Source organism: Meles meles, chromosome 5 (genome assembly GCF_922984935.1).
Source record: "Meles meles chromosome 5, mMelMel3.1 paternal haplotype, whole genome shotgun sequence".
Taxonomy (NCBI): domain Eukaryota; kingdom Metazoa; phylum Chordata; class Mammalia; order Carnivora; family Mustelidae; genus Meles; species Meles meles.
Window position 1 is genome coordinate 95,922,826 of NC_060070.1, and position 27,964 is coordinate 95,950,789.

At 39.6% G+C, this 27,964-nt stretch overlaps 1 protein-coding gene and 1 non-coding gene across 2 annotated transcripts; one reads left to right on the forward strand and one right to left on the reverse strand.

Annotated features, from left to right (window-relative positions):
- The first annotated feature begins 1,037 nt into the window (after positions 1 to 1,037).
- OPN5 (opsin 5) lies at positions 1,038 to 27,762 on the forward strand. Its single transcript, XM_046004225.1, has 6 exons — positions 1,038 to 1,167; positions 5,079 to 5,198; positions 8,799 to 8,969; positions 12,550 to 12,884; positions 24,111 to 24,352; positions 27,699 to 27,762. Exons 1-6 carry the CDS (start codon positions 1,038 to 1,040, stop codon positions 27,760 to 27,762), a joined length of 1,062 nt encoding a protein of 353 aa, XP_045860181.1.
- LOC123942888 lies at positions 22,885 to 22,988 on the reverse strand. The gene has a single exon (XR_006818518.1). It is a non-coding gene; the product is annotated as a U6 spliceosomal RNA (small nuclear RNA).
- Positions 27,763 to 27,964: the final 202 nt, after the last annotated feature.

Here is a 27,964-nt window from a genome sequence, read left to right on the forward strand (position 1 = left end):
TGTGATATCTATATCTATCTATCGTGTGTGTGTGTGTGTGTGTGTGTGTGTGTTTCTTTTTACGGAACCCATTAAAGACTTCTGTAAGGCTTTTAAAATCCAAATTCAGTAGAAACACTACCAGGTCCTGCATGTTTTGGGAGTTCCTCATGGCTTAAGATTTTATCCTGGAGCAGGACTGAGCGAATTTAGGGAATGGATTTGCAAGCGTGGTGGTGGGAAATAATGAAATTGCTTTCTGTTTTAGGAAACTCGCAACCCAAACCTTCCTGTGCATGAGCCTTGTGAGTCACAGCCAAGACTGAATTCTTTTCTAAAAATCTCAATATATCCTTTAAAATCTCCTAGTTCTTAACTTCACTTAGTGAAGATCTATATTCCTTTGTAGTCAGTGCTCTAATAACTGATGATTCTGTCTCTTCTCTTGGAAAACCTCTAATGCTCACTGAACATATAACCAATAGAGGTGCTCTTCTGGGCAACTTGGATAATTAAAAATATATCATACTCTGGCAAATTAAACATTTTATATATTTATGATATATTTTAAATGTTGGTGGAATGTTCTCCCTCTCTTCCCCTTTACATATAGATATAGTTGTATAGATACAGAGATCTAGATAGATACACAGATACAATGTATAGTCTCTATAAATATCTTCTCTTAGCTCAACCCTTTGTAAAACTTGTTAAGCAACAGTAAAATGGTTAGGGTATGGCCTTCAATGTCTTATTCACCCAAGGGAGGGGTGAAGTGACACAAGGGAGTAAGTAGCATGATAAAGAAATGACTTAATATAGGCTTGGATACTCAATCTGCACCCTGAATAGTTGAATACTCACATATTTGGGTCACTGAAGAAAATTGTTAAGATACTCACCAGTTATTAATTAGGGAATCAAGCATGGCCCTGGGAACTTGCATTTTCACTTTAAAAGAGGGGGGCATGGTTATGAGCTGGTTCAAGTTGGCTCATTCGGGTCTGTTGCCATCTCTACTGATTTGCTTTCCAGACTCCTGGTCGCCTGAGCACAGCATGGCACTAAACCACACTGCCCTGCCCCAGGATGAGCACCTGCCACACTACCTCCGAGAAGGGGACCCCTTTGCTTCCAAACTTTCCTGGGAAGCGGATCTAGTGGCTGGCTTTTACTTAACAATAATTGGTAAGCTTCCTTAATTTTTCTGTGCAAGTGCTGCAGCTAGAAAATTCAGAGGCTAATATATTGATTTTGCACAAGGATTCACATCCTCACATAGATGTTTTGACTGGGGGTGGAGAGTGGGAGGAAGGTAGAAGATGGGGGCCACTTTGCAGGGTTCAGTGAATGTTTCATAGAAATGACTTGGTGATCTTTATTATTAGTGATGGCTATTCCCTCAATAATCAAAGAAATTTTACAGCAAAATCATTTATCCTGGGACTATATTGGTTACATTAAGAGTAGGTTTGTCTTCTGAATCACAAAACTAATGTTAATATCTTATTTAAATAGAGTGCTTTTACATAAAAAATGCTTTTAATATAATCATAAGATTTAATATAATCATAAGATGATAAGCTCAGAACGGACCTTAGAAATCATCTAGTTCAGTCTCCTCCTGTCACAACTGAGGAAACTGTCCCCAGGCTGTGGTCACAATGGACACATTAAGTTTACTGCACCGAAAGGAGAGTTGCTGTATGTTGGCATCACTAAGTGAGTTTGGTGAGAGTTGAAAAAACATACTGGTAATAAAATGGGAGTCAGCCCAGGGTCAAAAATTTGTGCATCGTCCAAAACATGGTGCACCTGCTTCCAGACTATGCTCTCCAATGCCATGGCCACGTGTGGCAGCCGAGCACTTGAACGGTGACTTGTCCAAAAGAGGTGCTGTAGTGTGAGTATATGCAAGACACTGAAGGCTTAGCCCTAGCGAAAATACTGGGAGACAGTTCACGACTAATTAAAACAAGTTGACTACACGTCAAACCTGTAATGTTTTGCCTCTATAAGGCTAGATATATTACTAAAATGAATTTAGTGTTATGTTTACTTTGTTTAATGTGACTACTGGAAAAAAATTGAACTATGTATGGCTCACATTTCTGTTTTACGTTGTATTTCTGTTGGACAACATTAGTCTAGGTGATTAGAGTTCGAGCATAAAACTTCTTAAATTTAAAACTGTTGTTTTAAATTTGGGTAACCAGTGCACAGGTGGGTTATGTCTTTAGGTGTGTCTGCCTTTAATCTTTTCAGATTTGGGTCAAGTTTTCTCTCTCTCCCTCTCTCTTTCTCCTTTTCTCTCTCCCTCCTTCCCTCTCTTTCATCTCTTTATTACGGGCTAAGAATTTCATTTAACCTCCTGAAATTAGCAAATATCATTAGAAAAGTCTGGAGATACCTCTATGGTCAGTGCTTGAGGCAAAAGCAATTAATGAGATTGAATCAGAAATTTCACTGCAAAGGGATTCCCTGGGTCCTTGGTTTTATGATTAGCAATTATGACACTGATTTAAATTCTATTTCTTATAAATGGACTCTCGTGTCCTTTCAAACACAAGTGTTTATAGAGTGCTCATTCTTTGCCACTGTTTAAGTTTCTGGGATACAGCAGTGAACAAAACGGGCAAAGTCTCTTTCTGCACAGGGACTATCTGGTAGTAAAACCCACATTGCATTTTCATTTAACAGAAGTACTTCCAATTATCAGAAAAAGTGGAAAAATTGACATCTTATAAATTGAATTTGTCTCAATCAGTTGCAAGAATTGAGTTAAAAAGGAGCACTCCGGATAAACAAAAGAGGGAGAGGGATCACGGTCCATTCCCTGCCCTGACCTGGGAGATCTCAGGAAGAGAGACAACGAGGCTGGGAGGAGGGGGAATCAGGAAAATTGCTCCCTTGTTGCATGTGGGGATGGAAGGAAAATCCAGAGTTAGATTCAAATGGGCAGGGCTGAGGTGAAGCTAGAAAAATAGGTCCCCAAAGAGTCCCCAAACAAAGGGAACATCAGGTAACTCAGGGAGATGGGGTGGAGCCAAAGACATATTCCAGAAGGTCATTCAGATGAGGCCAGGGTCATTTGGAGGGATTTGGATTCATCTAGACGCAGTCTTGGACTTGGTGCTATGTCTGGTTTTTACCCCTCCTAGGATAGGTATGGGGAGATGCCCAGATATCTTTTTAAGGGAACAGAGTGGAATGATATTCTTGGTGAGTTTTGTTAAATACCAGAAGTCTTAGGAAAACTGGAGGATGAAAAGATACATCTGAGTTTGGAATAGAGGAGAAATAAATTATGACCCATATCCACCCTTCAAGTCTTTTACTATAGATACTTGGTCAACTAATAGTCTATATGTGAGGTTTCATCGTTCTGTATTCCTAGAAAGATTCAGGATTTTGATAATCAAAAAATGTCCCTCCCACCCCCACCCCTGCTTTTAGCCTTTAGCTTCTTAATCTTGCTTTCCTTTAACTATCTTCAAGAATGTTTGCATTCTCTTGATAATCCCCTACAACTGTCTCTGGGAATCATCTACTGGCAGCTCACAGAGAGTTGACTATTTTTGATAATGCTTTGGGCACTGGGTAAAGCCTTATGAAACATAATAGAGATAATTTCAGAAAGGAAAAGTAAGAAAATCAATATTCTCATAAGAGAAGTAGGAAGACAAAGGGTATTTAAAGGAGCTTTGTGTATCAATTACATATGTATGCTTATTGTTCTCAAACTTCTTGAATACAAAGTAGAAGGCATTTGTTCCAAATTCCTTAAGCCATGTTTTCACATTAATTTCCCAGTGTGCCTTGCTAGCTGGTTTCTTTTACTGAGACACAGGTTTCATGTTAGTTGGTTTGCTCTAGAACTCCGTAATCTCTTCTATTTTTTCCTCTTCTGTCTTAAGAAAGCGAAAGAGGTTTTAACAGACCACTAGGCAGCACTGACCCCAGGGATTCATAATTTCCTAAAAGCACAATGCAGTTCATTCCTGGTGGTTTCATACCGTCAGGCGAAACACACATTTCTTTCCTTGCCCCCAAAATGAATTGTGGTGGAGAAGTAGAAATTAAAATAGAAAAATCTGGGTTTCTCCTGTTAATACTCTCCTTATTCCTTACTACTAAAGGCAGCTGTACCAGATTCTCATTTATACACAGCTACACTATGAAGCAAGAATTCCTGAAGAAATCTACTCTACATGTTAAGCTATGGAAGTAGGTGTATTCTTTTCTTAAATAAAGTCAGTAGGGATTGGGTCTTTTTGGATTTAAACTGGGTTTGTAAGAACTTTTGAACAATATCATTGTAATGCCAAAGCCAATCAGTCATTAATAAAAGGATATAAAAAAGTGGGAACACATTTATACTATTATTGGTAGGTTGGTGGGTTGAGGGTCGCTTTCTCTCCCTTTGGTGGGAGGGGAGAGCCCGTATTAGCCACTGTCACCTACTTCCCCTTAATACCTAGTCCAGTAGTAGCTGCAGACACCCAGCGTCCATGTGTCCTCAGGAGGCAAAATGTCCTGGGATGTGTCTCCAGGAGATGACCCTTTCCTCTCAGGGGGTTATGCCAGCCCAGTCTGGCCTCTACCTCTCCTGAATGCTGGTGCTCCCTCAGCAGTCCACAGTGATAGTGAAAGCACCTTGTCTGGTTGGGGTCACTTCAGCTTCAGAGTGTACCAAGAGCCAAGGGGTTAACCCTGCTTCTTAGAGGGAGGGAGTTCTATAGAGCCAATATTCGGTAAAAATGGCGGAGGAAATACTCCATCCTGGGGGCCAGTACAAGAACTGACCATGGGGATTCCCACCTCCTCCTGAGCTTCACTGGGAAGTTAGCAGTTCCTTTTTCTGGGTAAGTTCAGTCTTATAATCCCTGACTCCTATCCGTTTGGAGGCAACCCATCCCTCACCTGTCACTCGCAACTCATGCTTTTTACTTCATCTTCTTAATTTAGATTTTTTATTTAGAGTCCTCTCACTACCCTCTAAATCTATGGTGTCCATTTTTGAAATTGAGAAGTGTTTCATATCTGAGTGAACTCCAAATCCTAGTGCTGACGATGGGAATTTATATTTTTCCTTGTAGGGATTCTGTCCACATTTGGAAACGGGTATGTCCTTTATATGTCTTCTAGACGAAAGAAGAAGCTGAGACCTGCGGAAATAATGACTATCAATTTAGCAATCTGTGATCTGGGCATTTCAGGTAATGCAACCATTTCTTCTTTGGGGAGTTTGAGCTGTGCTCCGTTCTAAAGTCTCCACTGGTTCAGAGATCACCCCTCCCCTGCCTCCTTTCACTCCTCCCTTCACCAATCATCTTTACAGAGGTTGTGGTAAGTCAACAGAGTGTCGTCAGTTTAAAGAGCTCATCCTTTTACCATTCGTCGAGTCTTTTCTGTGTGCTGAGCATGTTAGATACCAAGGAGACAATTTGGAATGATGAATGATACCTTTTAATGCTGAGCCTCAAAATGTACTGGCTAAATCATTGAGAAGACAGAAACATACAGATCACAGTGTTGGGCTCCTTTACACCCTTGCCACACAAGGGGACTCTGTTAAAATAAACACCAAGGGGCTAGGTCTTGAAGCTTAAATGATGGGCAAAGACAGTCTGAGAGGTGAGTTTAGGACGATGGGAGAGTTGACCTGCTGGTACATTGAAGCATGGCTTCAGGACTAAATGCAAGCATAGAAAGCCTCCAGGTCAGTCGTTCTTGGAATTGGATGCACAAAAAAGCCACTTGGGGAACTTAAACACAAAGCAAAACAACAGAAAAGCAAAAACTTCATGGCTGGATTTTATACCCAGAAATTTTTATTGAATTGGTTGAGAATATTATCTGGGCATCAGGATATTTAAAGCTGGTATTATCAGGTAAGTTAATGTGCAGGCAAAATTGGAAACCACTGGTTTATTGCTTCTTTGGTTTCTTTGATAACCCTGCCAAGGAAGAATTAGAATAAAATTTCTCTTTACCTATAATTCATTTTTATAAATATAAAGGATTCTGGATAAGTAGCCTCCCTTTGCTTTCATCTATAAAGTCCCAAGGTTGTCTAAATACACTCAAACTTGCCTTTGGATCCCAAATCCTGCTGTTTGGAGTATGGTCTTAAGTTACTAGACTTGGGGAAATTGAGTGTGAACAGTGCACAGCAACTCCTCTTTCCACTGGAAACTTTTTAGCAGTTTCCCATCTAAAACGTCCCTTTTAAAATGTTTTTTGACATTTGTTTCTCCCTTTAATAAGTGGATTTTTCTGCCAATGCCAATCTCCAAAAACAAGGCTCAATAAAGAAGCCTCTACCTATCGAATCACTGTTTATCACCAGCAGAAGTGTTGCCCTTGAGGGTCTGCATGGTCTTCGTTACTTGGGGAGGCTTTACTCAGTATGGACAGGCTTAAATATCAAGAGCTCTTATCGGAAATGCCCATTGACATTAAGAGAAGCATATTGTGTCAGGCCTCCTGGGATGAAAACCGCTGAAAGGAACCGCAGGCAATTTGCAAGGCATCACAATGACTGCCATTTTAGAAATGACCACACGATGGCGGTGTCGCAACATGAATGATAGCTTTCCGGGTCCGCTTTCCCGGCTGAGCCCAGACGGCTCTCTCCCTGGTACTGAACGTAAAGTGCTCGACTGAAGCCTGCCATTTCCATCCACATCCTTCACCAGCGAATAATACTAGGTTCATGTTTAAGGCTGAATTAGTCTGTGCTTGAATAAAAATTCTTTAGTGCTTCTGATACACTGAAAATGCTTTCCACCAAGCAAATCTTCTCTAGAATTGCACAAACCACCTCCTTATTCTGCCTATGTCTTCAGAGTAATTCAGCAAGAAGGCATTTTCTTCCATGTGATAGCTTTTGCTAATGAACCCAGATCATTTCTCAACTATGAGTATTTCTAATACATTTTCCAGTCCAATAAACCTTAAACATTTTTGTCTATTTTGTTTTTTTTTTTTTCTTGGTCAACTATATTCCATTTTAAGCACCTTGAAGTACATGGTAGAGACCAGGTGTATTTCATCTATATAACTAATATTTGTTGTTTATATACCAGTGGCTTGCAGTTGTGTATATGTATTAGAATCACCTGGGGAGCTAAAAAAAAAAAAAGAAAAAGTATATTGTAATATATTGATGCCTGAGCTTGTTCCAGATAAATTGTATCAGACTTTCTGGAGGTTAGAGTCCTGGAAATTGATATTTAAAGTAAAATAAAAACAAAGGAGAACAAAACAACTCTTCCAGTGATTTCAGTGTGCAGCCGGGTTCTGAACCATTCTATTAAGTGAAGAAGGGAGAGGCATTCTAAATGACATTCCAAAGGTTTACCAAAGGTTCCATTCCAGAAGGAAGCTTAAAATAGTCCCAGGCACAACAGACACTAATTTCACTCCATCCCAGTCACTTTCACTTGTCTCTTGCTGCTTTTAGCACCCACACAGCTGACACTTAGCTCAAGCTTTGAGTTTGTGTCTCCTCTGCCTAGAATATTTCCCCTCTAGACATTTGTTTGCGATCTCTACCGGTGATTTAGACATCTCCCTAAATGTCACATTCTCAGAGAGGTCTTCCCTGATCCCCTTATATAAAACAACAATTATTATCTATCTCCTTCCACTTCATTTTTCCTCTCAGGACTAATGATTATCATGCCATAGTGTCGTATCTTATATTATAAATTATGTATTTCTCTTATCTACCCTCTGTACTATAAAATACATTTGTCATTCTCGACCTCCACTTTGTCCTCTATCACCTTGCTTTGTGATTGTTACATAAGAGGCACTGAATAATTATTTGCTGAATAAGAAATAGTCCTTTTATACTCAGTTTCCTCACTGACAATCGGGCTAGGCCACTGGGATTAGGGAGCCCTAATAGGGGGTGCACAGTCCAGCAAGATGGAGTGTGAAACACGCTATCTAGACAACTAAACAAACTAGGGGAGATGTGTGTCTGGCTTACAGAAGTCACTTGAGAAATATGTGTTACCTGACTGCACTAATAGGAACTTGTACCTCTGTCTGTTGAAGAAGGGACACACCTGGGAGGGATGGGGCAGGGCTGGCACCTCTGGGTATCAGTTACTTGGTTTTCTTAAGGAAATAAATTAAAGGAGCCTTATGATAGATAGATTGATTGATCAATCACACAGAGCTCATGAAGAGCTTCCTCGGCACATTCCGTTCCAGGAGGGTGAAGATTAAATATAATAGCTGAATATGAAGGGTGCAGGGCTTGAATTAGAGTAGACGCATGTTTTCTAGAAAGTAAAAAACACAAAAACACTAACAGAAGCTGAGGAATAGTTTATTTTTTTATTATTCATTATTCATTTATTTATTTCCAATTCAATATTTTTACATTTAAATTCAATTAATTAACATATAACGTATTATTGGTTTCAGAGGTAGAGGCCAGTGATTCGTCAGTCTTATATAACACCCAGTGCTCATCACATCACGTGCCCTCCTTAATGTCCATCACCCCGTTACCCCATCCCCTACCTCCTACCTCCCTTCCCCTCCAGCAACCCTCAGTTTATTTCTTACGATGAATAGTCTCTTATGGTTTGTCTTCCTGTCTGACTTTGTCTTGTTTTATTGTTTTGAGGAATAGTTTAAATCCCAGAAATCTGGGTCTGGTTGCGATCAGATTAAACCCAACATTAACTAAAATAGCTATCTCTTGTCTGAATAGAATATGACTCAACAGTGAGTTGAAGCAGGTGGGTAATTTTAACTAGAGGGAATTTCCCTTGACAAATCGCTTGGCGCTCTAGTTGTAGGCAAACCGTTCACGATCATCTCTTGCTTCTGCCACCGCTGGGTGTTTGGCTGGATTGGCTGCCGTTGGTATGGATGGGCTGGATTTTTCTTTGGCTGTGGAAGTCTCATCACCATGACTGCTGTCAGCCTGGATCGGTATCTGAAAATCTGCTATTTATCGTATGGTAAGTATGAAGGCTTCTCATTCCCTGATAGTCAAAACTAGTGGATTGTCAGACTGTAAAATATTGTACCGATAGGAAATGAACAAAGATTGCTAATAACCTAAGAGACCAAGGGTATTTCTATTTAGAGCCTATTTTGTTCTAACTTAAGTTTTAAAATTTGAACCTGTGTCGATGTAGGTTTCTTTTAATACCACTTTTATAGGAATGTCTGGTGTTTGGCTACAATGATTTTGGCAAGCATCATTTCCTTGTATAATCTGTGTAAGCTTCTACCATGTTTTGCCATGCAAACAAAGAAATAAGATGCACTGAAAGGATGTCAGGCCCAAGATATTTTAGCTCGTTCCCCACATGGTAAGTGTAATTATAAGAAAAATGTTTCTGATCCTCCTTTAGGCCTCAGGTTCCCTGTGATTTCAGAGATGAGGAATTCCAAAAATTCCAGCTCCAAGCTAGAAAGCCGTGCAGGTGCTGGCAAGAAAGGACACATGCAGAAATATCAGTCAACACACTTATTGTGGTATTGTAGGTAGGAAGATGAGTGACTAGAAGCATTGATGAGGGGAGAGCCAGCTATAAAAAAGTTTTCAGACTCAAGGTTTTTTTTGTTTTTTTTTTTTGTTTGTTTGTTTTTTTAAATAATAACAACGTTAAAATAAACTTTGATTACATTTGTTTCTTGGGGTTTTGGGAACTTACTGAATCCCAAGGAGAAGACTTTGGGTCCCTCTGTTTCATATTGAGAACCCGGTGCACCCAGGGAATAGTATCCGCTCTCTCTGGAAAACGCTGCTCTGTTTGTTAATCTGTTGATCAGAACAGTTGTGACCATGGAGATGGAGGATGGTCTGGAGCCTGAGGTGGGAAGCATCAAGTCAACTTCATACTCTCAATGTGGTGGAATTTTCCTTTATATTTTAAAGCATTTTTTTTTTTAAAGATTCCATTTATTTATTTGAGAGAGAGAGAGTGAGAGTGTACCAGCAGGGGGAGGGACAGAGGGAGAGGGAGAAGCAGACCCTCCACTGAGCAGGGAGCCTGATGTGGGGCTCAATCCCAGGACCCCAGGACCATGATCTGAGCTGAAGGCAGATGCTTAACTGATAGAGACACCCAGGCGTCCCTTTTCCTTTATATTTAAAAGTTTATAGTCCCAGACTCCAAGGAAACCATGCAGGGGAGGGTAAGGTCATGGACTATCATCTTCGCAAACTAGCACTCATTTTTTTTCCTTTTAAATTTGCATCTCTTTTTCTGAACAGCTTAACACTTCCAATGGAAATAACTTAAATCAGAATTTCCAAAAATATAAAAAAATATTCAATTATGTATATCCTGGATGACTTCAGAGTCCTATATTTACTATCAACTTATTTTTGGTCACATCAAGTAGATCATAAATGTAGATTTTATAGATGAGAAGGCAGAATTTCAACTTCCTGGGGATATTTGAGGAATGCCTTGATGTTACTGCTTTTTAAATATTTCCTTGAATTTAGGCTTGGTGTCCATTAAAGAGGTGATACTGCCCACCCCCAGAACCGCTGCAGGGCATCACTCTATATGGGAACTGTATATATATTTCCATCTTCTTTTAAGATTGAACCTTAATAGAATGGTTTCACCATTTGATTTGACTCATGATTCAACCCTCTACACAGTGTCTTAAAATGTTGGAATTAGAAGACCGCTTGGGAACATGGAGACCTTTCTCCCATTAATGTGATAAATTGTTTTAAGGCATCCCTGACAGACAGCCATTTGGCCTCTTCTTGAATAATTCCAGTGACCAGTGACGGGGAGCTTACTACTGTACAAGGCAGCCCATTCTCTGATTGGTCTGCTCTCATTGTTACAATGTTATTCCTTATATTGAGACAAAACTGCCTCCCAGTAACCTCCACCCATTGGTCCTAGTTCTGACTTCTGGAGCAACACAGAACCAATCTACTAATCTACTCCCTCCTGTACTTGACAGCATTTCACCATACTCGAATGTAAGTATACAACACCTCGCCAAGTAACCCTAACCATAAATGCTTATACGTATGCATATGCACATTCCCCTAAATATATGTGATTATCCGTGCCAATGTTTTATCCATTATAATGGATAATCAGGAACTGATATATATTGTCGCTACATGATTGTTACCTCTCTCTTATTGGGCTTGAGAAATTTGAATTTTCTGATGCAAAATGCCATGTATTTGAAAAAAAAAAAAACAAAGAGACCATAGAGCATAGATACAATCTATATTTCTTTTTAGTGCTGAGACAAACATAGGAGTAAAAATTTGTGTTAATGTAGTCCTTTGTAGTTTGCAAATCAGGCCTTGCATTATTTCTTTGAACGCTTATCAAAACCTGTAAGCAATGTATTCTTATTTCCTCCATTTTACTGCTAAGAATGTGAGCATCTAGAAAGGGTACATGAAGAAGGTCAAACACTAGAAACAAGAAGAAGTAGACCCTACTGACTTCCTAAACTGCATACGGCTCTGAGTGGAAGCAGGCCTTGTGTCTGTGTTGAAGAGTCCATTTGGCTTTTGTTGACTGTGTTCTGATATTTCTTGTCTGCTACTCTAAAATCAAGGCAGTAAGGATTTGCTTCTCTGGCCCTTTCTCTGTGAGATGATAAGTGGAGTATGGAGGTAATTCCACAAGCAGGCTGCAGCACCAGATCAGGCTTCCCTGTCTTGGGTGGTTATGGTAAACTTTGGAAAGTGATCGCTAGTGTTCTATAGCTTTTTTTAGATGACTACACCAGTTCTTCTTGGAATTCTCTTTTGGTTGATGGAAACTAGTTCTGAAAAACCTAGAGCTCATTTTTTGTTTTCCTGAAAGTATTTTCACAGAATTACTTTTGCAGAACGTGATGCAACCTACCTAGATTCTCTACCTCTCTTGGTATGGCTGTGTGAGCATGACAGTTGTGTTTGTCACGTTTGAAGATTCAAAACCTGCTCCCACAAAGCAGGGTCAGTCACTTTAATATCTCAGCACTCTGTCATGGTTGTGGTCCACTGACCCCCACTGACAAGCGTTTAGGAAGATGAATGAGATGAGACGCATGAAAGCTTTTAGGGAGAAGGGTATTGAAAGGTGCAAGCAATGTGTCATCAGTTCTCACCTTCCCCAAAGGAGTCCACCTTGGATGAACCAATAATACATACTTTTGGGGGTTTGGGCGTTCCGTTCTACCAATTGGCCTTGTATTGGATAGGATCTCAAAGGTCATACTGGATGCTTTCTTAGATCCTTCCTTCCTTGTCTTTGGCATCCTTCTTTCTACTGTTCCCTTTCCTCAGCTTTTATCACTTACCCTTCCCAAGGCTCCTGTGTGCCTATGGAAACCTTCCCTGTGAAAGCACTTCTGATTTTATTCACTTGGAAAAAGGCCCATGCTCTGGAACTTTTCTCCCTTCGCTCCACTCTCCCTCAGAATTCAGTTGTCTGACCACTTCTCCCAGAATCCAATGGAATAACTCTTTGGATGTGGAGTTTGACATATCGAGGGGAGGTATTTGGGTGTAGGGCAGATTACATCCCGGTAATGCTTTTCTTCTGCCTCCAGGGGTTTGGCTGAAAAGAAAGCACGCCTACATCTGCCTGGCAGTCATCTGGGCCTATGCTTCCTTCTGGACCACCATGCCCTTGGTAGGTCTGGGGGACTACGCACCTGAGCCCTTCGGAACCTCGTGCACACTGGACTGGTGGCTGGCCCAGGCCTCCGTGGGTGGCCAGATTTTCATCCTGAACATCCTCTTCTTCTGCCTCTTACTCCCAACGGCTGTGATCGTGTTCTCCTATGTGAAGATCATTGCTAAGGTTAAGTCCTCCTCTAAAGAAGTAGCTCATTTCGACAGTCGGATACATAGCAGCCATGTGCTGGAAATGAAACTGACCAAGGTAATACAGTAATAATTTACAGAGGGGTTTTCTAATCAATTAAAACCTCATAGGGCAAAGAGGATAGGGAATATTTGGACTGGGTGAACTTAGAATCTCTATTCTTTATGTATTTCTGCACTTTGCTATTATTTATCTAAACCTTTGTAATATTTCTTTTCACTGTTTCTCTCATTTACACACACACACACACACACTTTTAATATCTACTGAATTTGTATGGTCGATCTACTAGAAGCTTATTCTCTCTATTGAATAAGATATTCTTGGTTCTCAAAAATTATTTAAGTCATAAAAATAGTAACTTTTATGCATCATAAAATGCCTCACAGTATCTGTACTGTTTTGTATGGACTTTGGTGGGTGTGGTTAGGAACATTCTGCCAGCTCACATTACAGAATAAGAGCTTACCACATCTTGTCTTTTTTTTTTTTAATATTTTATTTATTTATTTGAGAGACAGAGATCACAAGTAGGCAGAGAGGCAGGCAGAGAGAGTGAGAGGGAAGCAGGCTCCCTGCCGAGCAGAGAGCCCGATGCGGGGCTCGATCCCAGGACCCCGAGATCATGACCTGAGCCGAAGGCAGCGGCTTAAACCACTGAGCCACCCAGGTGCCCCCACATCTTGTCTTAATACAAGGGAAGTATCTGCAGGGTCGAGTCCCTTGGTCAATGCTAGTTTCAGAATTTACAGCTCCTTAGAGACTGTTATGTGAGGAAAGGAGCACACAATTTGAGAATAGAGTAGGGTTCTCATTCCATCACCAACACTTGTCAGTTTGTGTCTAGACCTAGATACTGAACTTCTTTGAATTTCTATTTTCTCACTTGTGCAACAAGAACAGTAACATCTATCTCCTTTGATTGTGATGGAGATTCAATGAGATAAAACATGTTATTCTATCATTTGGTGCATAGGTGTTAAGTAAACTGTAGTTTCTTCATTCTCTTGTAACTTTTAGAAATTCTGGGAAAGTGTAAGACAGTGACCTTTCCACCATCATCTTGTCTTACCCTTACATTGAAAAAAAAAAAATTTCCAGGATATACCTCAACATAAATGACATGCAGCTAATACCATCAAACTGTTTCCTGATATTAACATTAGCATGCCTAACTTCTGTTTTACTTTTAAAGATAAAAAAAAAATGTAGATCAAAGTTCTAACCATTCCTTCTGGTATCTAAATCAATCATACTATCGAGTTCCCACCTTCACGCTACTTCCTACTTTGAAGACCCGAGATCACTTCTAGTAAGTCAGCACCTTTGTTCTAGTAATATTCCTCTCTTCACATTGCAGATGTTTTGAGATGGTACAAGGATGTCTTTGTTGCACAGGGTGAGCTATAGAGTCTTGATGGTTCCAGTTGACCTTATGCTGAGTAAAAGAAAGCTCCAAGGAAGTCTTTAATACTCTAAATCTATACTCACAATCTAATTATAGAGCAGTTCTACCTGGACAAAAACCCAAGATCAGGAATTACAATCTGCTTTTTATCTTACCCCTGACTATAAAATAGAAAAAAAATTCCATAAAATCCAAGGTCATGAATTAAACTCATTTCCAGCTCTCCTTTTAGCTATTATCTATGACTTAAAAAAAAAATATGAATCCAAATAAATCAATCCAAGTTAAATTTGGATTACATTTAACCCAAACCTTACTCAGAACCAAATACTGCTCTAGGAACAGGGCGAATGCAAAAATAATAAAAATATTCCTTCTCAGTTCTTTCTGGAAGTGTGTCCAGGCAAAGGACGTGATGTCCCTCACACTGGTAGGTGGATTTGAATTTACCTTGTCGTCCTGCAGTTTGGCATACTAGAAAGCTGCTGAGATATCATACAACTTCCTCTCCCTTGCTGCCCTCCAATGTTTTTAGCCTCAAGACATTTTGATGGTCTTGATCAATGAGTCCAGATCCTTATTTCCATGAGGCCTTCTCCAGTTTCTCTGAGTGTGTTATTCATCATCTGCGCTCCTGTTAGTTGAATTGCCTAACTCAACCCACAGCTAGCTTTTATAAATACCTTAGCAGCTGGTTCTTTGTGTATTCTGGACAGTGGGTAATTTGTTTAGTGAGTGATTCTAAGGCTCATTTTGCATACAAGGTGAAACTTGGCACACACCATTTAACTTGCTTTGTGGTTATCAGTCTCCTTGACACAGTCTGGACTGTATAGGTCAAATAGCAAGGCTCACCAGTCCAGATTAACCAAACAGATGTTAAATGAAAAGTGTAGGCATTTATATGTATGATTTTATTTTATACATATCCTCTTCTGACATACACTAAATGTTATATTATATATAATATACAATATATATAATGTCTATATGGCATATTTATGTTATATAGTATGTCTGTATCTCATTTGTATATATAAAACTTATATTAAAATAACCTGAATATAAAATGCTTCTAATTATTAATACTTATGCAAAAAACATAAATCAAAATTCAACACACATTGATAATCACAACTTTCTATTTTGGCATCCTCTCTGCTAAATTTAAAATATTTTTAATTACCATTTAATTTTGGTCTTGATTTTTTTCCTACTGAGTCAAAATGAGTAAAAACAACCTCACACTGGACCTTTTCATAGTCTTAGGAAGTTTTTTCTCCATTCAGCTACCTCTCAGGATTGGCAGTTTGCTTATTCTCTTGGTGCTTCTGATCTTTTAGAATAGTCTGGTCTAAAAGCTTATTACTTAAAGGCCACCTCCGTGGATTCTGGGGTCAAAATCATTTACTTTTCTGGATACTCTAATGATTTCCAGCTGGGTTATTATCTGGCCTGTATTTTGCTAGTCTGGTCTTATCCACCCGAAAACCGACATCCCACCTACAAATAGCTCTCTGCTTTGTAGTTTCCCTTGAATTAATTTTTTAAGAATGATGGTTTTGTAAACTTTTGTACCAGGCTTAAACTTCACAGATTGCTAACAGAGGTATGCAAAAAAAAGCTCAAGAAATAAAAACCAACAAGCAGAGAAAAATTCTCTTTGTGTTTGTATGACTTGGTATCATCTCCTTTTCATTTGCCTGCATTTAACTTTGTAAAACAAATTTAATATTAAATAATCAGGATAAATTTGGTTGAATTGGGGTCTTCCTTGTCTCCCAGGGCTATGTATAAATTCTAGGGAGGCTTTTATAATCTCATGGTACCAGTGGGTGGGGTTCCTGATTTGATTGCTGTCATTTCTTGCCCCTGGTATTCCTGAGATATTTAAGTTTCTTCCCAGTCTCAGTCACCAGTTGTCATGGGTCACTTTGCATCCTTTTTGCTCCAACCAGAAACCCTCTTCAGGTTCATCAGCAATTCCAGCTACTTCCCTGTCCTTTGACTGCAACTCATCGTCAATATGTTGGGAGCTTGGCTGGGACCCTGTGAAGCAAGGTTTTTGCTCTGAGATCCCCAAATGCATTCGGGTCTCTTGCTCCCCCAGCATCATCCCTGGCCCCCTATGCTCTGCTCCATGGAGTAGCAACAATACAGTTTCTTAAGGTCAGTTGTGAACTTCTCTGAGGTCCTCCCTCACCTTCAAGCTGTAGACCGTTTTACCCACCTAGGGTGGGAAACCTGTAATCATGTGCATCCTGCTAAATTTGTTCCCATTGAGTAAGATTAATTAAACAGTCTACTTCATGTTTCTGGCTGTGGGTACTTGATGTCATTTTTTGTATATGCAAAACACCTTTCTCTCAAATATTCTCCCTCCTGTAAGTTTCAGATTTCTATTTTAAAACTCACAAGGCTGAGAAATAAGTGTTTTACATTTTTGGGTATTTCTGCTTGAAAAAATTTTCACACAATGCAGTGAACACTCTTCCTTCTGCTTTGATGAGGAGGGCGGTGGAGTCACAGGAAGAAAATACCAGAAGCATAGACTAATTTTTCCAAATATTATGATGTTGTATGGATTAGTACCCAATACTTAACTCATTTAGCACAAATAGATTATCTGTGAGTTCCATGTCTACAAGCAGTGTCTAGATCCTTTGGGCATCCGGATTTCTCTGAATTTCCTTTATTTCCACCAAAAAGCCTTCCTGATTAACCCTGGCTAGTTCAAGTCCCTCTGCAATAGGCCATCAGAGCACTTGACATGTTCACTTTTTTGAGCCACACCCTTGTCCTTCTTTGCAAGTAGTGGGTAGGTGAACTCAAGTGTTAAACGTCCTGTTTGCTTCTGAGCCTCACTGCTTGGTGCCTACTAGAGGCTTAATCAAGATTGCTATAATGAATACATAATTGGGTAGATTAAGTTAATCTAATTACCTTGATGAGTGTTAAGTGGTCCCTTGACCCCTGGCTCGAGTTCCTCTGTCTCTTTTGTAACTGGCAGGCATTTTGTTTTGCTGTGTTCTTTCACATTGATGGTGAAATCTTTTTAAAAACTATAAATGTAAATCTCTGCTTTCCTCCCGTGATTCCTCTCTTTGACTGCCATCCAGTCAATTTATTATTGGAGGTACATCTTCAGAGAACCTCCTGGGAGGACTCTAAGGGTAGTTTGTGAGAAAGCTGAACTGCATTGCTTTTTGATTTTTTAAAACCAATTAAGTCATTTCCTCTGGTTCTTCATAAGTGTTCTTAGCTTAAATGCCACTTCCCAGAAAAGTGTTCCCCAAACTGAATTCAGAGCTTCCTATCATCATGGGGCAATGCTGTCTTTATAATTTCTTCTTATAACTGGCCATAATTTATAATTAATTTATGATTACACACTTATTTTTGTGATTATTTGCCCAGTATCTGGCTTTAGCATTGGTCAGTAAGGCCTGTGGAGTGACAACCATATTATTTCACTCATTTTGTGTCCCTAGGACATAGCACAATATTTCAAACGTGATACATTAAACATTATAATATGAAATAAATCGTATACTATATAATTAATTATATTAACATAAATTAAATATAAAAAAATCTATAAAATAAATATATATGTTACATCTGTATTTGTTGAAGGAAAGAATTCCAAATTGGGGTAAATGCCACTTTTGCCATGAGCCCACTGAGTCTCACATAGCTGACATTTGTTATTTATTTTGGCTGTCAGTGGCTGAACCCCTTTCAGTGTTCGGAATTTCTGTGTTGAGGAATTTCCAACATTTTGAGTTTGGGGAAGTGGAGCGGAGGAGCAATATGTCTGAGCAAAGGCTGACTCCTAATTTAAAAGGTACTGAAGGACCAGTCATGGACTTTCCAAGATTCCTATGTGGGTGGAGTATGGCTGTGACCCCAGGCTCCAGCCAGTGGGTCTCAGGGATAGTGATACCAGCAGAGGGGCAGGGAGATGTCTCCCAGGGGCATGGCTGCAGCACAGTGGTTTCTGCATCAGAGCTGGTTTGGGACATCGGTTTGGGCATCATTTCTGTCTGCTTGGTCTCAGTTCTGAGTCCAGTGTTTCCAAGGATGCTCTGTCCTAACCAACACATTCCTTTTCTGTCTTACTTGGCTGAAGTCAGTTTCTATTGCTTGCAACTCCGAATCTTGACTGATTCACCTTGGATGAACCACTTTACCTTTCTGGGTCTTGGTTTTCTCACCTGTGAAAGGAGGTGGGGGAAGGGAACTAAATGCTGTCTAAGTTATCTTCTATCTGTCTAAGTTATACAACTCTCAGGTTGTATAAAAATGGCTAGATTGGTTGGATCGTTAAAGGGTTGATGGCAATAGCTCTTAATGCTAAAACCTCCTGGTCTCTACCTGAGTACATTTCCCCACTGAGTGGCAATTTCCTCACTTTAAGGGCTTAGTTCACTTATAATGAACATTGAAGTCTCCCTCATTTTTTGAGCCGGGTACTTAGAGATTTGTATCTCCTGTTCTTTAAGCCAGCCGCTGCCTCAGTGGGGAATGCTGTGTTTAGTTTTAGACCCAAACCCTGCAACACAGATGTACAGAGTGACACGACCCAATTTACATCCTCTCCTTTCAAACAAGCTTTTGCTTGTTTATAGAAGAGTGGTATTTTAAGATTCGAGAAAATTTCAGTGGGGAAGTGCAGACCCCTCCTTCTTCCAGGTCTATTTTTTTCCCAAATGCAAATTAATATTTTCTACTTGGATCACCCCCAGGGCTCACATGATAGTAGACACAACAAAGCTCTCAGAATTGTTTTCTTTCTAAGTGCATGATGAGGGTTCTGGAAGAGTTGGCCTTAGTTGTCACTCTATTGATAAACCAGAAGGAAGGAAGATACTCAAATTAGACTTGCTTAGAGTTGTCAAATTACTTTATTTCTTCAAAGGTGGTGTGAAGGCTAAGTATCACCCTTATTTTTATACATATCAGGAACTGAGGGCCAACAAAGGTAGGTCACTCTTGCTAAGTCACCCCCTTCCTCCTTGCCATTGGTGATGTCAGTCAGTGGTGGGCTGCCTGCATGTGGAGGGTAGTGGCCTCATGACTGGCCTTTACTCTTGCATTATCATCTTTTCATATCTTTTTCTTTCTTTCTTTCTTTTTTTTTTTTAATTTGTTGGGAGCAAATCTGTATGCTTGCCAGCTAGACTCAAGATAGGAAAACCAGTTCTTCTTATCCCTATGTTCTGGTCAATTGTATGTCCCTTGCCATTTTCTCAATGCACACACATAGTGATTTTGCTTCCTGTGACTTTGTCTCATCCCAGCCACTGCAATATCCTGTTTTTAGTAGACAAGCTACTGATTTGGTGAATCTTGTTACTGGTGGGGAATTTATTCCATCTTGTTGGCTCTCCTTGTAGGCTTCACTTCTACATCAATTTCATGTCCTCTTCTCATCCATTTCATTATCCAAGGTAGTGCACAGCTCCAAACATCGGCTGAAGACCTACTCATAGCCGAGCAAAGGAGCCTGATGCAAGGAACTGAAAGGCCAGCTCTTAGAGAACCAGGGGTTCTCACTCACACTGTCTCACTCACACTGGTCGGTGGAGTTGAACCACAGTTGGAATCCAAACCCAAGTAACTCTACCCATGATGTTTGTACTATTCCATGCTGTCTCAGCACAGACAGAGGGAAGGACTTTGTTTCTTGGGAACTGTATCTGCTGGAATGGTTCAGATGAATTGGGCCCAAAGACAGAGCCTTACATAATTTGGAGAATTTACTTTCAGTCCCATTGTTCTATTACGGCTTTAATTGATCAATTCACTAGAATTGATCAGTTATGGACAATATTGCCTATGCGACGCTTAAATTAGTGCCAGCTTGAACTATAGCTGGAACATACAGATATCCCTTAGTGCTCTGCTGCAAGATATATTTAAAGTTAACTGGGTTGCAGATGTGTGATTCTTTTGTAGAAGCAAAGCACATATTCTGTGAATTTCCTCCCACAAAAATTGTCTAATTTAAGAATTGAAGTTTTCCTGCTTCTCCAGTAAACTAAAAGGCAGTGGTACAAGTGAAGCGATTAAAAAATAAACAACTTAGAAAAAGTTGACAGGTACAGGTGTCTGTGCTAGAACTGGTTTAAAGATATCTGGAATAGAAATTTTGGAAAATGAAAATGAGGACAGACTCAGAAATGAAGAAAGAACAGACTGATGAAAGATTAAACATGTTCCACTTTGACTAGAAAACACTGGGAAAATAAGTGTAATATGTAAGTTTTGTAACTTTTATGGAGTTTATCTTAAAATGCCTTTAATATTTAATATTTTAATGTTTTGTGGAGTATATTTTAACAGGAGAAGATTGTAAAAAATAAATGAATCTCATGTTAACTTTGTATTCACTTTGAATACATAAGTAATATTCTGTAGTGCTTTTAGATCTAAGCTTTTATCTCGTTTTCTGCTCTAAACTCGATTTCTAATCATTCAGTTTAAAGCATTTAGTTTTATCCTACTCAGAAAAAAACCACGATTATTCATTTGCCATGTGTTTAAAAACCATAGCATGGTTAATTCTCTGATGTCCTTTTATTTAAAAAAATTTTAAAGATTTTATTTATTTACTTGTCAGAGAGAGAGAGCACAAGCATGGGGAACAGCAGGCAGAGAGAGAAGCAGGCTCCCCGCTGAGCAGGGATCCTCTTGATCCCAGGACCCTGGGATCATGAGCTGAGCTGAAGGCAGATGCTTAACCCACTGAGCCACCTAGGCATTCCTCTGATGTCCCTTTAAAAAGGATAATGTAGCACAAATGCTTGAAGTCCTTCCTCTCCCCACTGCACACTCTCATAAAAGTAGAAAATATGTAGAATGTTAGAAAATATTATGGACTAAGTTCTAATCTATTTTTTGTCAATGACTTTGACAGCAACACAGAAAACAACTTTTGAGATACTGTGAAATCATCACATGAGTCATCAAAGAGAAAGGATGGTGCTATGTTAAGTTCCCAGACATCTGTTAAAGCAAGTTTTATTTATACAGTTATTGTTTATTTGGGGATTTAGAAAAAAGACCCTCACTTTGAGCCTTGAGGCATCCATTCCATTTACAAACAAAAGTCACACAGACCAAATGAAATACAATTTCTCCTGCATAACCCTCTGCAGAGAGGCAGAAAAGCAAGCAAGCAAATGGGAGTAATGCATGTGTGGTCTGGGTCTGGTTGATAGCTACTAAGCACAGGTAAGAATTTTGGCTCAGGACCCTAAAGCAGGGCTGCAGGACCCTGACCCAGGGCATCAAGACTAGAAGGAGATCTGGGCTCACTTCATTCATCTCCTTGAGGCTTAGACTCTATTTGGAAAATGGAGTGAAATGGGTATAATTGAGGTGTGTCTCAGCTGCAGTTAATTTTTAGAGATGAGCCTTGAACTTCTTCGGTGGAATTTCATAACCCGAGACACATGGTGGATTTTCCAAGCTTCTTTCTTGACACAGCCCACACATGTGGGGTTCTCAGGGTAAACACCCTGATAGGCTGTTCCGCAGGTCAAATAGGCCTATGGACCATTCCCTGCATGCAATAGCTCTGCTTTCACGAAAGCAAATTGGAATGCATGTGCATAGAAACGACTTTGTAATAAAAGAACTCAGCCACTTGGATTTCTAAGACAAAAAAAGCATGAATAAATATTGTTGCTCTATTACTAATAAAACATTCCTTATCCTGTATCCTCTACACCAGCGTGTCATGACCCTTACGTTGGGAAGACTGTTCTTTTCTTTCTTAAATAAGAGGATATGGGGAGAGGAAGTGGTGCCTGTCTCAGACAGCTTCATCTTTTCATCTTTCCTGGGTTTTGGGGAACTCAGAGATAAAAGGAAACTCCCCCTTTCTTACAAATCCCTTATAAAATCACAAAGATGAGTCTGATGCTCTTTCTTGTCATATGCCCATCCCTGTTCTTGTTCTTGTAGCTAGAGGCATGCGGTCCTCTGGTCAGGCTTGGGTCACGTGATGCTGGCTCCACACAACAGCTTGGAGTAGAAGGGTTGCTGTGGATGCTGAAGTTTACGAGGGAATGAAAGACATACAGTGGATTTGCAAAAGTAGATGTCCACTACATGGAGTGCTAATCTGAATGTCATTTCATTATTTATCTTACAGAAAAATAATGATAATGGTATAAAGATACTTCGAAGTTAGTACACCCTTTTCTAACAAGGATCTGAAAGAGCTCAGGTTTAAAACAAACACCAAAGCTTAGACTTCATTTGCCAGAGTCAGTACTCAAAGGAAGAACCCTTTCGTTTCTTGTTTAGACTGTTGCCTAAACAAACCTAAACAACCTGTGCCTGCTTTGTTCATTGCTTTATCCTTGACACAAAGTGCACAGGAGATGCTCCATAATGCTTGCTGATTGAATGAGTGAACAGTGATTTTTCTACCTCCAATTTACAGGTAAATCTTCCTAAACATGGCTCTCATTAAGTCTCCTGCTTGGAAACCTACTAGTGCCTCAAACCATAAGGAATTAAGTACAAGTCCGACCACAAGTTATACAAAACCCTGAATACAAGGATATTATCTTTCTTTCTAGCCTTTTCACGTATGCCAAAGTAAATTTCTTGCTAATTTCTTTTCTTTTTCTCAAAAATATGGAGCACTTCACAAATTAGCATATCATCCTTGCACGGGGGGCCATACTGATCTTCTCTATTGTTCCAGTTATAGCGTATACGTGACTGGAGCAAGTACTTGCTCATTTCTGTACAAACTCACACATACCTGTGCCTTTGCTCATGCGGATCTTGCTACTATTCCATTATTTCAGCTTGTAACATGCAGATTGTATGCCATGTCCCTCGTGAAACTGTTCTGAATTTGCCCTGTACCATGGAATGTGGTCTTCCTCTGCTGGTACTTAAATTCTATTCTTCATTTTACTGTGGTTGTTTGTATTCTAGGAGGCTACTGCCAGATACTAAGGTGTCTTGGTGTCCCCAAGAGTACCTGGCATTTGTGTCTGGCACCAAGCACTTGGTTAAAAGGGATTGTCGAATTCAAATGAGATAATCTATAGGGTCAGGTACGTAGTTACAGGGTACTAATTAGGGCTACGTTAGTAGAGGGACTGGTTTGCAGATGGCGAGAAACCAGTAAGGGTGTTTAAAATCCTCTTTCTAATTATTCTTTGATTTGAAAGTTAAGAGGGTCTTAAGGTAATTATAATTTTGTGTGAGAGAAAAGCGTTTTCTGGAAAAGTCTTGCTTTATGCCACTGTGTCACTATAGTTAAATCTTGGTGATTCTATTTTACTTTATATCTAATGAATTTCCATTATCCAAGCCTCACACTTGAGAAAAAGAACCAAAAGAAGTAACACTTAATAGAAATCTCTGAAGAAGATTCATATTAAAATTTCTAATAAGGACAGAACTTCTTTTTTCTGAGGCAAATAAGTGATTTAAAATTTCTTCATGGTGAACATGTTTTATATCTAGTACCAAATATGATGGAACATATTTTCCAACAACATGGGTTAGGAAGTCTAGAAATTTCAGGAGCATGGATGTCTTCTTAGCATCTTTTCCTACCCAATGTAAAATCTGACAGCTTTTTTAGGGTTAAACTTTGGGTCTTTTGGTACATTCAACTTCTGGAGTGAAGAATGGATAGGATGTGGTAAATCGGATAAGTCATCGTAATAACTTCTTTTGGCTAAACATCTCTGAAGTCCACATAAGAAATGTCTCCTACAGGTGAGGTAAATGGACAAATAATAGACTTTCTTGGGTGTTAATGGGCTACTATTCCTCCTCCCACCCATCATTTCCACCAGGCATCTTGACTCTGTTCTACTGGTTTCTCTCACCAGGTAGCAATGCTGATTTGTGCTGGCTTCCTGATTGCCTGGATTCCTTATGCGGTGGTCTCTGTGTGGTCAGCTTTTGGAAGGCCAGACTCCATCCCCATACAACTCTCTGTGGTGCCAACCCTCCTTGCAAAATCAGCAGCAATGTACAACCCCATCATTTACCAGGTCATTGATTATAAATTTGCCTGTTGCCAAACTGGTGGTTTGAAAGCAACTAAGAAGAAATCTTTGGAAGACTTCAGGTAAAATTTCAGAAGCCAGAAATGAATAATATTGTTTCAGAATCCTGTGGGGTTCAAGCCACTCTGATATACTATCTGTTTAGGGTTAGAGCTCATCACTTAACAGTAGCCTAAGGAGAATTTTCTGTTCATCAAAATTCCTGAAATCAAGTCATCAGATATATTGGGTTGGGAGTCATGGGTAGATAATGAGAAAAGTAATTCCATTTTTAATTGTGGAGTAACTAAGATAGGAAGCTATGTCCATTTGAGTGGCCACTATTTCTCACTCTTCCTTATCTGGGACCAAATCCATTTTACTCTAAGAGCATGGTTCCGCATGGCATTGATTCAAAATTAAGTTCTCACAACAGAAAAAATTCTCCTCTTTGGGATGTTTCTACCATTAGCTATGAGTATAGGATTTGGGCAGACAAAGGAAGGAGAGAAAGGAGGTGACATGTCAGGTTCTTTTTTTTTTTTTTTAAGATTTTATTTATTTATTTGACAGAGAGAAATCACAAGAGAGGCAGGCAGAGAGAGAGGAAGGGAAGCAGGCTCTCCGCTCAGCGGAGAGCCCGATGTGGGACTCGATCCCAGGACCCTGAGATCATGACCTGAGCTGAAGGCAGCAGCTTAACCCACTGAGCCACCCAGGCGCCCTGTCAGGTTCTTTATGTTATTTTCACAGGAGCCCCTATCGTGCCTTCTCTTTGTCAGATAAGGAAATGGAGGTGCGAGTGAGGTTAAGTGAGCTGTTTGTGCTTACACAACCAGGAAGTAGCAGGGCAGAGATTTAAACAGGTCTATTGGGTTTTGAAACAATCTACACTCTTTCTGCTATAAAATGAACAAGTGAGTTTGGGGAGCCACAATTTTTCCTATAGGCGAGGGTGAGTAAAGAGTTGAGGATGATGTGTGGGCCTTGTGTCCATTCAGGGCCAGTCTTAGTGGTGGAATGTGGATCAGACACCTGGGGGCATGGTCTGAGGTGAGGGGTGTGGAAAAGGTTCAGATTCTCTGATGTCTATTAATTCTTACTCAGTAGATATGTAGTTATTTTTCCATACTATTTTTCTTGATTAATTAGGAAACTGAAGAGAACAAAAGGTAGAACTAGGTGGGAGAAGATGTTCTTTCCCTATGCTTGAGCAATTGACAAATATTTTGACCTTTAGGTTCCTCACCATCTAGGGCACAGGATCAAATGAAAAAAAAAATAAAAACGCATAAAGAAAAATATTGTTGCTGTTGTGGTATGGGGAAGAAATATACAATTTGGAGGTACAAGACTAGTGTTTGGTTTATTTTTCCATATCTCTGGGAAAATGAACTACTAAGAGCCTAGAATTGAGAAGAGGATTGCAACACCCATCTTTTGAAACTGTAAGAGTTACACCAACTGCGTGTTTGGAAAGGGCTAGCTAACAAATGTTACTGGGTTTTTTTCTTCCACATTGTTGGTGGTTAATGCCTTTTCTGTTGAATTGAATAAATTCAAATGCTAAAATGCATCTATTTTGGCAGTAATAACACTTTGCCCTTATCAACTATTAATACTTTATTATGAATGCAGGTTAGAGAGAGTATTTTTAATAGAGCAGTTGTGGGAGAAAATAATGGGCATTTCTTCCTCTGAAAGAGGTGATGGGAATTTGACAGGAATGGCTGATGGCAAATTTTACCTACCTCATAATTTTGCCTTGGACTGATTCTGTGTTCTGTACATTAACTCTCAAGTGTGAGCAGCACATAAATATTCAACGCTCAATAATGAAAAGGAGAAATTTATGAGGAAGTCAGTGACTTGGGGCCGCGGACCTTTGGAGAAGCCAGCCAGGCAAGAATCAGTTCAGTTCACCTGCTCTCATTAGCCATTTCTGTGAAATACAACAATTACTTTGCTGGAGGAAGACAAGTGCTGTTTCCTTACTCCAGAGTCTCGAAGTTTTCAGTGTAAAAAGCAGGTGGGTGGTAGGGCTTAAACAGGAAGGAGCCCTTGGATTTTCAAATTTGGAATGTTGAAGAGGGGTGATGAGTTGCTGATTTTTGGAAGGATCTTTTTCAGGAAAGAACCTTCCAAAGAAGCAAAAATCCATTTTTTTATTGTTGTTTATCTTCGCAATTATTAAGGAGCTAAGAAAGTGGGTAGTATTGAGTGGATAGAATGAGGCGAAGTGGTCTGAAGCCAGTCCAGAGTGGTTAATGCACTACCAGAACAATTCAATCAAATTAACCTAGATTAATTGATAGTCTTGTTTTTTCCTCTTCTGAGCTCTGAAATGAATTTGCTTATAATGGGAGACCCTCTTGGGAAGTATTCTGAATTCAGATAAAAAAGCTAATGTGTTGAATATGAGATTGTGGAAATAAATTTTGAGTAATTTTTATAGTTCATTAAAAGTTAACTCATATTTCCCCCCTAAATTGGGTCCCCTGAGATTTTGGTAAAAGCTGATGAACTGCAGCAAAAAATATGGCCAAGAGCCCATCTTGAAATACTATTATTCATCACATTTGGGTATCCAGATATAGTCTCCAGTATTTTCATAAACAGTGTTTCTCCACCCTGACTGTGGGTTAGAGTCAAGTAGGGAACCTTGAAAAACTGCTGCCTAGAACCCACTTGCAAAGATTTTGCTTCAGCTGGTCTAGACTGGCCCAAGCTTCATTCGTTTGTTTCATTGGTTAATTCTCCCAGGTGGTTCTAGGACCCAGCCAGTGTTGAAAGCCAGTTGAAAGCCAGTGAACCAGAACCTGGGAAAGAAAAACATTGAGAGTGCTGCTCCCTTAGTCAGAGGCCTCTCCCCCAACCTACACAAAGACCACTGAGTGACAAGGGAACCAGACTTCAGGTGCTAGACCAATCTTAGATGCAATATAAGTGACCAAATGTTACTGGGGGTACATAGTGAAGAACCAAGACATTTTACTCTCCTGGTATTTTAGTAACGATATAGAACAGAAAACAAAGCCCTAAATTCTGGTGTTGCCATTCTAATAAACCTCTCCTGACTACCTTAGTTTGAATGCTGTCTTTCCAAAGAACACTCTTTGTAGGTAACTTACAGGGCCAACTGACTGGCAGGTCGATAAGGAGGCAATGAATTTTGTTCTAAGGACGGGAAACTCACTGGGGCATAGGAAATGTGCCATGAACAAGTGACTTGTTTTTGGAAAGCTCCACTCAAGGGATTTCTTGATTTTGAATATTTTAAAGTGAATTATTATTTTTTTCTTTTCTAATTCTAGTCTTGTGTATATAATCTTCTTGGTAGATGTGCCTTCTATGAGATACATACACAGTATGTGTATGTGTGTGTGTGTGTATATATGTTAAGTTACATTTTCCTTCTCCTGTGTCTAGGCTGCACACTGTAACCACAGTCAGGAAGTCTTCTGCTGTGATGGAAATCCATCAAGAGGTATGAAGATGGACACAGCATCACTCATGGACACAATTATTCACTTGTTTGCCTCTTCACTGCTGTTGATGTTTGATTGTGACTACACTTTTCTCTTTATATTATATATTTTTATATTTTGTACAATTTCCCTCTTTTCCCTTCAGCCAGGATTTGCTGGGAAATTCCAATGGCCAAATGAAAATTAGATTATAGGATACTATTTAAG

Excerpts from the sequence above, each read along its gene's own strand:
- OPN5 (XM_046004225.1), top strand. The coding sequence starts at position 1,038 with ATGGCACTAAACCACACTGCCCTGCCCCAGGATGAGCACCTGCCACAC. Across the intron at positions 12,885-24,110 it reads TGGAAATGAAACTGACCAAG|GTAGCAATGCTGATTTGTGC; the intron begins GTAATACAGTAA and ends TTCTCTCACCAG. Across the intron at positions 24,353-27,698 it reads AAATCTTTGGAAGACTTCAG|GCTGCACACTGTAACCACAG; the intron begins GTAAAATTTCAG and ends TCCTGTGTCTAG.